Here is a 14,087-nt window from a genome sequence, read left to right on the forward strand (position 1 = left end):
ACAGCAAGACGTCTTTTAATGCTGAAAAACAGAACAGTAACCAAGGCACAATGGCTAAACAGAGCAACTCGATAAACATAAATCAACAGGCAAATGTAACAGAGAACCGACCCACACTGGAGACATGGCAGAGCTTATAAAGACAGAAAATCAGGATTAACAGAGTACATGTGATTGCATCCAGGCAGATGAGACGAGGACACGGCGCCTCCTGCTGGGCCAGGCTGATAGAATCAGTGTTTTGTAGGGTTCTAACACTACTATCTGAAACTCTGTAAACTGGTATGGTTCTTATGATTTGTGCACTTTACATACTGACCACAGCACATGAAATATATTATTTTAGACAGAAATACTTGAAAAACAAAGAAATATGACAAAATGTTACAAAACTACTCACAGCTTCTCTCAGAGAACCTCACTGATGTATGTCAAATGAAAAAGGATCACAGAAAAGTTTTCTGGATTGACGTGACATAAAATATGAGTGATGGTAAACAATCAGTGCAGCAAGGACGACATAATATTCAAGTTCCTGGTCATTTGGGCTTTTTGACTTGAGGAACGTGTCTGTTCAGCCAAGTTTGCAGTAAATGCTGGTTCTTGTTCATCCATCGAATGTTCTCCTCTATGTTCTCATACGCTTGCTGAATGCATCTCATCTCTGAGCCTGTCTCCACACTGAGAGAGCCAAAGAACCCACTTACCTGAAACATGACATTTCATGAGCTTCAAACAACTCAGCAATACATATTCTGCTCAGCACAACTGAATTATGTACACTGACCTCCTCCAACATTTCGCTGGTAGAATACAGACTGGTCACTCCAACCACCATTTTACAAAGCGAGAATGAGCCAAGATCAAACCTAGAGAAAAGCAGATGTCAATCAAGCAAGTATGTATGAAACAAATATAAAACAATATCACAGAGCCACTCACTTCTTTATCAGCATGGGCCAGTTGGCTCTGAGGAAGTCCCATGCGTATTTATAACCCTTAGCATTCTTGCTCACTAATAATACAATATGTGGCAAGTCCTGTGTCTTCAAAATGCCACCTTCCAGACCCTGTTCCAATAGCCTGAGAGCAACAAGCAGCATGAATAAGAATTAGAAAATAGCTCTAATGAGAAATATAGAACATTCATGTGTTTTGAAGTGCTACTGTCTCTCTAATTATCTGTTGTGTTAATGGTTGATGTAACTGCAACTGCGAGCAGCCACTCATGCAGGGAAAGTTGAACTTTTCTCAGGTAAGTACAGCAGTGGATCCACTATTCAGTTGAACAACGCATGATGTCACCGCACTGACAGTGAATGGGAAGCATCTGTTGATGGTCTATGATGGTAGACTTGGCAGACGTACCATTTCAGCTTGTGAGTTAGTGGGCTGATGGAGAGTGCTGACTTGATGCGACTCTTCTGCGACGTGAACAAGGTCTGTTTGTACTTCTCCCACAGGAAGTCCCACCCCTCTGCTGTCCGGCCTCCAACAGCAAACACCGCCAAGCTCACGTCGCTAGGCAGACTGTGACACAAACATTGAGGAAAATACCAAAAGAAAGTAGTAAGCTGATCAGATATGACCTCTGACCTCACGTTGCCATCAGAGTCCTTCCAGTTCTGGAAGAGGTCTCTGGCAGCGCTGACACAAGGTGGGTGGCCGCGTACACAGGCGAAGAGGAGGAGACTGCTCCTCATCATCCGCTGAGACACCGAGCCTTCATCACTCCACAACTGATGATCGATAAGCTCCCTGAACAACTGGACGATGAATTCCTAGAATCCAGTTGAGACAACAGTTGTTAACCTTGCAGAAACCTTGTCTGTACGCTGGTGCTCTTATAAGCAATGTGTAAAATTCTTTACATTTCATGTAAAATGTTTAACTTTTATGTATTTTACAATGGACTGGAACACAGACCTTCATCTGGTTCTCCAGTTCCTGCATGTCTCTCTTCTCCATGAGTTTGTAGAGAGGAACTAGCTCACTGAAGCCCTGGGTGACAGGCATGATCTCAGTCTCTCTGGAGAGGTAGAGGGACAGGTCCAGGGCCTTGTCTAGAGGAACCTTCCCAACACTGAAAACAAGGAAGACAAATCACTGAGGGACCTACTGGGCCTGTCCAACCGTTCCTCTGCAATGTCCATCAAATTAAAGATGTACGAGACCCACCTGACCAGCTGGAAGATGTTGTTGATGAGACTGGCTCGGTCGTTGCTGCTCAGGAGGGTGTGGCTGTGCTGCAGGAGCTTAATGAGGTTGTCCCATCCGGAGCCCTCATAATGCACAATGTAGTACCCACTCATGTCCACATTAAACTTGATCCACTCCACTTCCTCCGGCAGGTACAACACATCTGGAAAATTAAAAAACAATGAAGAAAACTGAGCTGATAGTATCATTAATTATGGATATAATTAAGTACGTGATTAAATGCATAAAATATACTTTTAAACATTGCTTCAGGGAAATTCTGGAACGTTCTTGTATTTGTATTTTGTCCTTACCTGTTGTGGTTTTCAGTAGAAAACGATGCACAGTTTTGGATTTGCTGGTAATGTAAGATAAGGGAACCTGCCAGAGGAACCTTTAACAAGACAAGAACAACTCCCAATCATTATCAATAAAACAGAACAATTTCTAAAAAGTTTCAATTTAAATGTCTAACATTGAAAAAGTCAGTTTCTCTGGTTCAATATTTAATTGTATTACATGCAGGAAATAACATTTAGTGCTGAACAAGATTTCATTACATTGATGTTGTTCTAGTTCAGAATGTTGTGCAGCTTAAGAGGTGTGAGGGGAGTTTAATATTTGAAAGGGAATCATTCACTCTACTCACTCTGAGTTTTGGGATGGATTGGCGCCCTTAAGGTAGCGCTTCTGACTCAGTCTGACCTCACGACCTCTGACCTCTACAGTGACCAGAGGAAAGCCTTCCTGCAGGGTCCAGGTATCCATCACAGCCTTCACATCAAGCTCATCCTTTGCATGCCATTTCTGTTTTTGAATAAGTAAATTTTTTACACGAATAAATACTCAAATACCCATGTTTCTTCATCCTCTTGGGGTTTTCATATGTGTACAGACCTTTCTAATGCATTTAAGAGTAATTATTAATGTAGATACATTTTTGTTAACAATTTATTAATAATCAAATCAATCAATAGCTCACAGAAGCTCCAGACTTGGATTGGGCCTGGGAACAGGACCCATAATCTTTAAATCTGCTTTCATCCAAACCATCTGATGGGCAGAGCTGTCGCACACATACACAGTAAAAAAGATTAATAAAAGAGCATAACTGATCAATAGTCTTGTGTATAAAACTGAACCAGAATGAAATAATTAATTATCTAGGGTGGTACAAAGACGTCCAAACTCACATTATTCAAGCTTTCCCACAGGTCACTGTTCACTGTGTGCTGGTAACTGTAATGTTTCAGATAGCGGACAATGCCAAATGTAAAAGCCTCTGGGGTCAGGAAGTCTCTAAGCATATGCAAAATGCAAGCTCCCTAAAGAAAGAGGAAGAGGGAATTATTTTTTCCCTCATGGAAAATAAAGCAGAGTGACAAAATGATGCATGTAGTGAAATAAAAGCACCTTGTCATATGAGACATCATCAAACATCTCCTCAATCTGGGAAGGGTTTTCTACCGGGGTGGACACTGGGTGGGAAGAGCCCAGACAGTCCACCTCCATTGCCATGAAACACTTTCCTAGGAAATAGTCCTCCTGTTTCAGGCAAAATGCAAACGTTCATCTAAACTACACACAGTACTGTGTAAAACTCACTTTTTATACTGAATGGTGATGAAGTGGTGAACTCACCACTTGCAGCTCGGGGTTGGTCATTTGGACAGATACAAACTCCATAAACTTGGCAAATCCTTCTTTCAGCCAGAGATCATCCCACCATTTCATGGTCACCAGGTTACCAAACCACTTAGGCACACAAAACTATTTTTAAAAGTGCTATTATTAATAATGCTTCTTGTTGTATCAAGCTTTTGATGAAACCCAACCTGGTGAGCTAATTCATGGGCAATGATCATGGTGATGCCCAGCTTGTCAGATGCAGAAGACATGTCATAGCTGAAGAGTAATGCTGTCTCCCTGTACGTTGTTAAACCCCAGTTTTCCATGGCACCGGCCTGAAAGTCTGGGATAGCCACAAGATCTAAATATGGAAGTTACAAATTAATTATATAATTTTCCTGGATTAAAGCCGTTTAATCACCATGAACCACTTCCATGGCTATGTTTTTGTTAATGTTGCAAAATAATAGCAGAAGTAATAGAATTTAAGAGTAATGCACATTTTCCTTACCCAGTTTGGGGAGAGGGTATGGTATGTCAAAAAAATCCTCATAAAAGTCAAGGAGCTTCGCAGCAGCATCAAGCGCATACTCTGCCTGACCAATCTTCTCAGGCACGGTGTAAACGGAAATCTGTAATAACCAGACAGGTCAGTGCTTGAAGCCATAAATTGATATGGCTCGTGAGTAAGAGTTGGTTCTAACCTTCACTCCATGCTGGCTGCTTTTGCTGATGGACAGAAAGTCAGACACAATGAAAGCCACCAAGTATGTGCTCATTTTAACACTGACATCAAATTGGTCCTCAAACAGGCCATCAGACAGGTTCAGCGTCCTCAGCTGCACAGAGAAATTGAGAATGTGTTGTACATAAATCTTATTAAAGATTATGTGCTAAATAGATGGCGTACCTTGGGCATGTTAGAAAGAGCGATATGCTGACCCTCCCTCCGAATCCGAATGGAAAAGTTTGACTTGAAAGCAGGTTCATCGAAACAAGGGAAGGCTGCACGGGCACTGGTTGGTTCAAACTGAGTACAGGCCAAATTCCTGACAACAGACAAACATTATCACAGCAATGAGCAGCCAATCATTGGGTGATGAAGAGAGAATGGATAAGACAGAGTGTTGGCTTACCTGACTTCCCCCTTGCTCGTACGATACATGCTTTTGTAGAAACCATGGAAGCTCTCTGAGAGATTGGCAGCAAATTCCATGTAAAGACTGTAGACATTTCCTGACTTCAGCACAGTGTGTTCAGTCAGGAGGGCAATCAGCTGGTACTCTGGATACTCCAGCAGCTGAAGGCTCCCGTTCACACTGCCATCTGGATTCAGGAGCGCGGTCTTGGAGATCTGGAGGTCTTTACTGTGCATGACAATGACTTTGGTGTCTTGCTGCACTGACAACTTGATGCTCACTGCTCCTTTAAAAGCCAGTCTGGTCAAGTTGGGGTGGATGAGGAGGTCATAGTGCAGAGGCAGGATTGTGTTAGGGAGTCTCATGCTGTTCCATGGAAAAGTCTGTCCATTAGTGGACACTGGAGGGAGGTTTCCTCCATCTGTCTGCTTGCCTGCTGTCAAACACGCATACTGGAGAACAAGCAGCAGCGCAATGATGGCTGTCAGTAGTGCCATAGTCCAGAAGTTTCAACCAGTGCTGTAAACTTTTAATGAGGCGCCTGGAACCTGCTCCTTAAACGAAACAACCATTTATTTATTATTTATTGCCCAAAACTGTATGTTCACGATATGAAATACCCATTTACATTTACAGCATTTATCAGACGCCCTTATCCAGAGCGACTTACAATCAGTATTTACAGGGACAGTCCCCCCCTGGAGCAACTTAGGGTTAAGTGTCCTGCTCAGGGACACAATGATAGTAAGTGGGATTTGAACCCGGGTATCCTGGTTCACAGGCGAGTGTCTTACCCACTAAGCTACTATACCCAAAAATATCCAACATAATACCGTGGTAGTCATGGTAGCAGAAAATAAATAATACACACCCACAATAAATAGTGGACATCTAAAATAATTAGGTGCTGCATTCAACATAAAAACCTCAACCATAATTTGACAACTGGGTTGGAGCCTTAATCGTTGGGGATAGATGGTCTGAGCAGCATCTAGATTCTGTGGAAGACCTGGACCTGGGATGTAGAATGGGAGACATAAAATATGTAAAAATCCTGTCGCATCATGAATCAGCATTGGCTGCATCATTTACATTTACAGCATTTATCAGACGCTCTTATCCAGAGCGACTTACAATCAGTAGTTACAGGTACAGTCTCCCTGGAGCAACGTAGGGTTAAGTGTTTTGCTCAGGGACACAATGGTAGTAAGTGGGATTTGAACCTGGGTCTTCTGGTTCATAGATGAGTGTGTCACCCACTAGGCTACTACCACCCAAATTCATCACAATGACTTTGCATAGTCAAATCCTCTCCTTAAAGACACTAAGTTTGGTGTCGGGTAACATGGGGTCAACAGCCAGGAACCCACAGCCTAGAAGCCTGTAACTACTGTAATGCTACTTTAACAGTATAAATACAGGAAAACATAAAAAAGGTTCATAAATAAGACAGCTTAACTTACTACCTGAACTCACCAGTGTATGAAGCAGATGTTGAACTGCCGTGTCAGGCTGCCAAAACCGAAAGTGAAAATACCTGGGCAGCTGTGCATGCTGGGACAGATTTTAAAGCTGTATGGTCAAATTTAAAATTTAGAGAAAACAGATAACAGTTTAGTAGATTTGTGTGACTGAGCTGACGTCCTTTACATACTGCCTGATATACCTAGTGCTGCAGGAGGATTGTATTTTGTCTATGCTGTGTGGACTATCATTGAATTATGCAATTATATATTTAGCAGGACTCCATGTTGCCAATAAATGGCATAAAAATAGTTTGGTGATACAGTATCTTAAGGCAAATGTAATCAACTCAAATTACATGGCACATGTTTCTGTGTGTGTGTGTGTGTGTGTGTTTAGAGGAGAAAAGAATAAAGTCCACCTAACAAATTCATTAATGAATAAACTTTATGGTGCTCCTGCCCCACGATAAACTTGACTAATTTGGACATCATAAACCATCACGTTCACAATCATATCTCACTGTCCTGCATGCCAGCACCATCCCTGTATCTTTATAGACAAGCTCTTGGGTGAGAAGACACTGTGATCTCATCGTCTGAAGCAGTATGAAGAAGCTGCTATTGTTTGGGCTTGGCGGGTGTGCACTGTTTACGGTGGGCATTCTGATCGGACACTTCGCCATCCAGCAAAGCGACACAGACACAAGTCCTGTCTGGGTTCCAGAAATTTCCCAGGATGTGGACGAAAGCTTTATTGAGAAGTTTATTGCTGAGGTGGACAACATGGAGATCGAAAGAAATCTCAAGTAAGTCAGGATTGGGTGCATGGTGGATTTTAAATGAATTTATATAACATTTTAACTAATTTAAATAGGCTTTACTGCATCATTGTGAAATGGTTTAAAGTAGAAAAGGACCGAAAAACTTGCTGTTTTTGAACCTCAGAGAGTTGACTAAAGTTCCCCACATGGCCACAACTAAAGGGGATGAAGAGACAGTTCAGTATGTGCTGAAGAGGTGGCAGGATCCCACCAGTGGCCTGGACCAAGCCTGGAGAGAAGAGTATTTGGTGCATCTGTCTTTCCCAGACAAAAACCAGAAAAACAGTGTCAAAGTGGGTAGGTACTGATTAAGAAACAACCCAGAAATGTAATGGTACAAACTATTTTTTAACGAAAAGCTAGACTTTCCCACCTGGAAAAACTGAATAGTGGATGCTGCATCATTCTTCTAGAATGATCATTATCTGTCATGCCCAATATATCTTTCATTATCTGTCATGCCCCATATTTATTATTGTGGTGTGTGTGTGTGTTTAACATGATTTACTTTTTTGGAAAAGTTTTTCAGTGTTGATTAGTTGTATGATTAGTTATTGTGCTTTATGTTTTTTCTGGAGATGCCTTAATTTGATCAATATTCAGTTTTTTTTATTCTGTTAGTCAATTTAGACGCCACCCTGTTATTGGTGACTGAAAGGGAAAAGAATTATACGTCAGACCAGAACGACCCAGAGGTGGTCCAGCCATATGCGGCGTACAGTCCTGCTGGTCATGCCAAGGTGCCCAGCTTTGCAACACAGATTTTCACAAATATTTATGAAGCCATAAGTATATTCACTTTGTAACCCACTTACTACTGTATTACCTGCCCTTGAAATGTTACTATCGGCAAAACGATATTGATAGAAGTACATTGATTACCAGAAAAGATGAGACTATGTGTTAAAAGTCTTATAAGACAGTGCCGTGACCTTTGAGGCCATGAAAGGCATCTTTAATCTTTAACATCTCTACAAAGCCGTAAAGTGTATTCCCACACAGATACAGATAGATAAACAGCTATGAAGATATCATCCTGGACGTTTAGACTTGGTTTGTCACAAACAATGAAAGTACAATCATTTGTGTTATTATCTCTGTTCACAGGGTAAACTCATTTATGCAAATCAGGGTAAAACTAGTGACTATGAGCACCTGAACAACACACTGAACCTCACAGGAACTATTGCTATTGTCCGATATGGTGGAGCTGGAAGAGGGGCCAAAGTAAGCTTCTTCGCATGAATACATGTACAGGTTGTAGTTATAGATTGCCGTCTTGATCCGCTAACTTGCAACAATGTGATGCGCGGACCAGTTTCAGGAAATGCATAGTGACCTTTACAACATGACAATGTTCTCTTCTTATGCTGTAACCATAAGCAACAATATCATTAATAGAAGTAAATATTCCATTTACCTTTCACCTGTCACACAGGCCATCAATGCCGCTCCATTTGGAGTCATTGGGGTTTTAGTCTACACAGATCCTGGAGACATCAACGATGGCTTGATGTCGGACCTGAACGAGACATACCCGCACTCGTGGTACCTCCCGCCTTCAGGAGTTGAGAGAGGGTCCTACAACTCGCAATTTGGAGACTTGTTAACACCCTACTTAGCAGCTAAACGTAAAATAAATAAATACTTTCATTAAGTGAAATATAATACAACTCACAGTGTATATTATAACCTTGATTGTATTGTTGCATCATATTACAAATGTTCTAAGGATATGTAGTGAGCAGGAAGTTACACTATTTTTATTTGCTTGTTTACAGAAGACACATACAGAATTCCAAAGGAAACCATTACAGGGCTTCCTCCGATTCCAACTCAACCAATAGGGTTTGAGGATGCTTTCAAGTTAATCTGGTCAGTTGTGTTGGTTGGGATTTGGGCTTCATGTCTGTGCTGGAAAAATAATGCCATGTATTTATGGTAGTGAGCTTGGAGGTGAACCATCTCCTGAATCCTGGCATGGAGGATTCAACTGTACATATAACGTGGGAGGTCCAGGGTTCAGGGCATCATCAATATTCAACAACAGGTTTGGACATACTATCTGCAGTTTCTTCAGACATGTAGATGTACAATGTTCAAATTAGATAAATAACTAAAATGCACACAATTTCAGAGCCTTAACTGCTATAGTACATTTTTTCATAATAAACCCTGACTGTCATCCTCCTTCCAGTGATGTCAAGATGGACATTTACAACAAGGAAGAGCTTAAAAATTCTTCAAATGTAATGGGCGTAATCCGGGGGAGTGTGGAACCAGGTGAGCAGAAGAGGAGTTACCGTGTATGTGGCTGTTTCAGAGGTGTCTTTTTGGTATTTATGTCTGAGTGAAGTATCGATCCAGACAGGTATGTCATCTATGGAAACCACCGGGACAGCTGGGTGCATGGAGCCATAGACCCCAGCAGTGGCACAGCGGTCATGCTGGAAATCACACGAGTTCTTGGAAAGATGGTGAAAGAGGGTGAGCAAAATGATAACCAGGAGTGTTTTTTTTTTTTTACTGTTTACTGAGGAGCAGATAAGTACATGGTTATCAATGGCTGTACTAACTGGTACTTCCTGTGCAAAAGGAAAATGGAGACCGCGCAGGTCCATCATCTTTGGAAGCTGGGGAGCTGAGGAGTTTGGGCTGATTGGATCTGCAGAATACACAGAGGTGATCATGAAGATTGGCACTACATCTATAACAAGTGGTGTCACTGGGATTTGAATTGATCCAAATATTTTTTGTGCTGATAATTCTAGGAGTACTATACCAAGCTGTTTGAACGCAGTGTGGCCTACATTAACGTAGACATCTCAGTATTTGGTAGGTATGCATTTCATTGTATTTCCCAATTTCTCTTACAAAATTTGTGTTTGAGATTGTAAGAAAAATAATGAAACGAGGCCAACTCAAAGACGTGTGTCTTTTTTTTCTACAGGAAATGCCACACTCCAGGCTTCTGGATCACCTTCGACCCAAAGTGTCCTTTTCACAGCTTCGAAACAGGTAAGTACAGAATAATCCCTTCTTCACAGTTTCAATAAAATATGCTGCCAAAGTAAATACGTTCTGTTTTTGTGCATAGGTAAAGACACCGGGACATAATTCAGCATCAGTCTATGACAACTGGCTGCAATATTTCAACAGAAGCAGTCCCACCTATGGTCTTATTCCAAAGTAGGTCCTGTGCTTGCTAAAATACACAGATTATTAGCATATAACCACCTTCTACCATTCTACCAAGAACACGATGGGAAGGTCAAAACACACTGCTGCCTGTGCAGAAGTTTCTAATAAAATTTCATCTTTATGATTTTTATTGCGCCTGTTCTGACTTTTTTGATTATTTATTTTGATGAACCATTGTGTCCTAATATAAATGTTTCCATTGCAAATTTACAGTGTAGGACACCTGACAGGGGCAGGAAGTGACTATGCTGCCTTTATTCACTTTCTGGGAATTACCTCAATGGACATATCGTATACTTACGACAGGGTATGAAACACCTTCACTGTTTTCTACAATCAGTACATTCAAGTTCAGAGTCGTTTCTAACCGATATCTAATATTTTTATGTTTTCATAATGTTCTAAATTTTTTATCGTGTAGAGCAAAACCAAAGCACGTATCTACCCAGCTTATCACACAGCTTATGACACGTTTGACTATGCATCGAAGTTCATTGATCCAGGTCAGACTATCAAATGCTGTGCCATCTCAATCTGACAGGCAGTTTTTAGATTTCCTTGTTTCTCAACCCTCTCTCTCTCTTATGCTTCCATCCAGGATTCACCAGCCATCAAACAGTGGCGAGGACAGCTGGAAATGTGCTGCTGCGCTTAGCTGATAGCCTTTTGCTGCCCTTTAACTGCAGCGATTATGCTGAGAGTCTTGAACAATATCTTCAAGTGGCACTGGACAATTTCCAAGAAGAGCTGTCTAAGCACGGCATCTCTATGGGTGAGCTGTGCCAGCAACAGCATATCACCTGCGTCAGACTTAATACGGCGTCACTCTCAGGAGAGCGGTGTAATTAAAATCGTTTGCACGGAGGAACAGCCACTGTAGTCAACGTTAAATTTTTAAAGACATCACTGAGCACATTAACCAACAAGGTTACATGTGGAGATGGTATCAGGTCAAAATAGGAAGCCATTGTAGAACCATAGCACAGCTTCTAAATAACTAAACAATTTTTTTTTTATTGCAGATCCCTTAAAGAGTGCTGTTTTAAAATTTCGATTAGCAGCGACTAATCTGGACCGTGTGATTCATCAGTCTGACTTTGCAAAAGAAACGTGAGTCAGAACAATTTGTCTGCAAAGGCTGTCAAAGCAGCAGTGGTATAACAAAAGACATAAAAACATGTGTCCCTTTGGCTGCATGCGCCCCTAGTGGCTGGGTGAATTATATTTCTATAAAACAATAAGAAGTATATACAGTACAGGCCAAAAGGTTGGACACACCTTCTCATTCAATGTGTTTTCTTTATTTTCATGACCATTTACGTTGGTAGATTCTCACTGAAGGCATCAAAACTATGAATGAACACATTGAATGAGAAGGTGTGTCCAAACTTTTGGCCTTTACTGAATACTATGCATATATGCAAATAACCAGACATAATGGGAGCAGTTGAAAGTAGACAACATACTGTGTGTATACACACACACACACACACACACACACACAAACACACATAATATATACCTTTTCAAATAAAAATTCTCATGCAAAATGTGGCAGGTGGCCTATCATCATTGGTCAGTGGTTCAACAGGGTAATCGCCTGGTGGAGGAGTGGATGTTGTGGTACCACCTGCCATGATGGTAGGAGCCTGAACAGTCTCTGTCTGGGATGTATGTGGTGATTTTGCTTCTTCACTCAGCCACCTCTTGGTATAGATGTCACCTCCAATGATCTTCCCGGAGCACCACACTTCACTTTGCAGAGCTTTGCGGCTGTAGGCGGTGCTGTTCCCATAGCAGGCTGTGATGCATCCTGTCAGTATGCTCTCAGGCTCATGACAAAACTTTTCAGTCTCCTGACAAAGATGCTGCTGGGCTTTTTTCACCATAATGTTTATGTCGCTTTATATATGTCACACCTGTTTAAAATCATTTTCATTATCTTTTAATAGGCCTTATAAGATTCGCAGGATTAATGACCAACTCATGCTTCTTGACCGCGCTTTCTTGGATCCTATGGCATTCCCAGACAAATATGCATACAGGTATTAAAGAGACGCTTTAATCTAAATAACATGATAACACACTTCTCCACAGCTCCACTCTTGCCATGAACACACAAGCCCAATAAACATAGGCCGAGCATTCAGCTTTCATGTCAACTTCTCCTTACACTTTGACTGCGTTTGATTTCATAGGCACGTGATTTGGGCATCAAGGTCCTCAGGACTGGCAACCTTCCCAGGGCTGGCAGATGCATTTGAGGGTGCCAAGAACTCTGGACTCAAACAAGACTGGAGTAAAGCACACAAGCACCTGTCCATTGTGGCACAAGCCATCGCTGGAGCTGCCAGCACTTTAGAAGAAGTCATTTAAGAGAAAGACGTTTAGATGCATTACATTACGGCCCTGACCTCTGTGAAGCTGGGGACTGCAGTAGCTCTGGCAGAGAGGGAACTTACTATATTAACTAGATCAGGGTGGCCACAGTTAATGATGAAAGGCCAGTGTGTGTGTGGTTTTTTTAAAATAAGTCAAGAACATTTTTCCCGTCTAAAGCAATAGGACTGAATCCCTACAATGATCCTATAATTAAATAATCAGATACTGATCATAACACTACACAGAAAAAAAGTGTTTTCTTTTTCTGACATATTTATTAGGGATATTACTGAAATGTGCTTGTACACGTGGCTTGCATTGAATTAAATGTAACTTCCCTGTCTCTTACCTGACTTTTAATGTCTGAATTAATAATTACTGATGTTATTATTATGATTAAAAATGCCATATTGCCAGAAAATGAATTTGCCATGTCCTTTTTAAAGCATATATTGACCTCTGATCTCTCATATTAGTGTTTACAGTAACACTGCTTAAATTAATCAATTACAAAATTAACGCTTAAATTAAAGAGTGAAATTCTCACCTACTTGTGTGTAACAAACAGTCAGTACACGGCACCTGCACTTACACGCCAGTCACCACAACATGGAAGGAGGTTGTGTACAGTCACGTTCCCGTCTAGTGGGAACTCCAGCTCCCTATAAGATAACACCACTCCAAACTCCTCCATGCGCACTAGGCCACCATCTTCCGGCCTCAGGCCTCAGACGGGCCACGGGACTGCGGAGGAGCCAGCAATCATGAAGCACCTCCTCCCTTCAGACCTAAAAGAAAAACACACATACACAGAACAATACACACACAAGCAGAGGGATCTAACACACTCCAATGGTGCTAAGCACCCAGGGACATAACAGTACGATGAGGCTTCTTTCAACGGTGAGTCATGTTTGAACTTGGACACTTTAACTGATCTATATAAAACAGAATGTGAGCATTACTCTGTCATCATGGTAAGCGTTTGTAAGGCACTTAATGTATTTGTACGATGAAAAAGAACAGAACAGTCTTGAATAAAAAATATATAAATCAGCACACCAACCAGAAATAGGATGAAATCTAACTTTATTCTGGTAATTAAATGAAATAAACAACTACTACTGCTACTAATAAGAAAGTATAAATAAATTATGCAAAGCTGAACAGATCATTATTATTGGTAAGTTTTATTTCCTATTTCAACAGCATACATACAGTATTACTGCTAATAGTAATATTAGGAATAA

The 14,087-nt window shown here is 41.2% G+C and overlaps 2 protein-coding genes across 4 annotated transcripts; one reads left to right on the plus strand and one right to left on the minus strand.

Annotated features, from left to right (window-relative positions):
* On the minus strand, positions 1 to 6,484 carry LOC114799302 (endoplasmic reticulum aminopeptidase 1-like). Of its 3 annotated transcripts, XM_028995818.1 has the most exons (20): positions 6,444 to 6,484; positions 5,839 to 5,982; positions 4,965 to 5,419; positions 4,739 to 4,877; positions 4,533 to 4,667; positions 4,340 to 4,460; positions 4,035 to 4,189; positions 3,841 to 3,954; positions 3,613 to 3,744; positions 3,393 to 3,524; positions 3,182 to 3,265; positions 2,849 to 3,006; positions 2,514 to 2,593; positions 2,179 to 2,362; positions 1,927 to 2,083; positions 1,597 to 1,781; positions 1,369 to 1,530; positions 943 to 1,083; positions 788 to 869; positions 1 to 707 (listed from the first exon to the last, which is right to left on the minus strand). In XM_028995818.1, exons 2-20 carry the CDS (start codon positions 5,878 to 5,880, stop codon positions 540 to 542), a joined length of 2,826 nt encoding a protein of 941 aa, XP_028851651.1. In that variant the 5' UTR covers positions 5,881 to 5,982; positions 6,444 to 6,484; the 3' UTR covers positions 1 to 539. The 3 variants fall into 3 exon arrangements, with proteins under 3 accessions (XP_028851651.1, XP_028851650.1, XP_028851653.1); XM_028995817.1 differs by lacking the exon at positions 6,444 to 6,484 and having other exon boundaries at positions 4,965 to 5,521; positions 5,839 to 5,978; XM_028995820.1 differs by lacking the exons at positions 1 to 707; positions 788 to 869; positions 943 to 1,083; positions 6,444 to 6,484 and having other exon boundaries at positions 1,442 to 1,530; positions 1,674 to 1,781; positions 4,965 to 5,521; positions 5,839 to 5,978.
* Positions 6,485 to 7,039: 555 nt separating this feature from the next.
* On the plus strand, positions 7,040 to 12,831 carry naaladl1 (N-acetylated alpha-linked acidic dipeptidase like 1). The gene is made up of 19 exons (XM_028996809.1): positions 7,040 to 7,239; positions 7,379 to 7,551; positions 7,876 to 7,994; positions 8,362 to 8,481; positions 8,693 to 8,885; positions 9,036 to 9,129; positions 9,200 to 9,304; positions 9,452 to 9,537; positions 9,622 to 9,741; positions 9,851 to 9,936; positions 10,026 to 10,089; positions 10,205 to 10,272; positions 10,352 to 10,443; positions 10,669 to 10,762; positions 10,877 to 10,958; positions 11,054 to 11,227; positions 11,478 to 11,565; positions 12,408 to 12,500; positions 12,654 to 12,831. The coding sequence occupies exons 1-19, from the start codon at positions 7,040 to 7,042 to the stop codon at positions 12,829 to 12,831; spliced, it is 2,229 nt and encodes a 742-aa protein (XP_028852642.1).
* The last annotated feature ends 1,256 nt before the right edge of the window (positions 12,832 to 14,087 follow it).

This window comes from Denticeps clupeoides, chromosome 11 (genome assembly GCF_900700375.1).
Source record: "Denticeps clupeoides chromosome 11, fDenClu1.1, whole genome shotgun sequence".
Classification (NCBI taxonomy): domain Eukaryota; kingdom Metazoa; phylum Chordata; class Actinopteri; order Clupeiformes; family Denticipitidae; genus Denticeps; species Denticeps clupeoides.

What these genes read in the sequence shown, in the direction of transcription:
- LOC114799302 (XM_028995817.1), bottom strand. Translation starts at nt 5,464, where the DNA reads ATGGCACTACTGACAGCCATCATTGCGCTGCTGCTTGTTCTCCAGTAT. An exon ending in ATGATGTCTCATATGACAAG is followed by an intron (nt 3,525 to 3,612) that starts GTGCTTTTATTT and finishes CTCTTTCTTTAG; the next exon opens with GGAGCTTGCATTTTGCATAT. An exon ending in CCAGCGAAATGTTGGAGGAG is followed by an intron (nt 708 to 787) that starts GTCAGTGTACAT and finishes GTCATGTTTCAG; the next exon opens with GTAAGTGGGTTCTTTGGCTC.
- naaladl1 (XM_028996809.1), top strand. Translation starts at nt 7,040, where the DNA reads ATGAAGAAGCTGCTATTGTTTGGGCTTGGCGGGTGTGCACTGTTTACG. An exon ending in ATCGAAGTTCATTGATCCAG is followed by an intron (nt 10,959 to 11,053) that starts GTCAGACTATCA and finishes GCTTCCATCCAG; the next exon opens with GATTCACCAGCCATCAAACA. An exon ending in TAAGCACGGCATCTCTATGG is followed by an intron (nt 11,228 to 11,477) that starts GTGAGCTGTGCC and finishes TTTTTATTGCAG; the next exon opens with ATCCCTTAAAGAGTGCTGTT.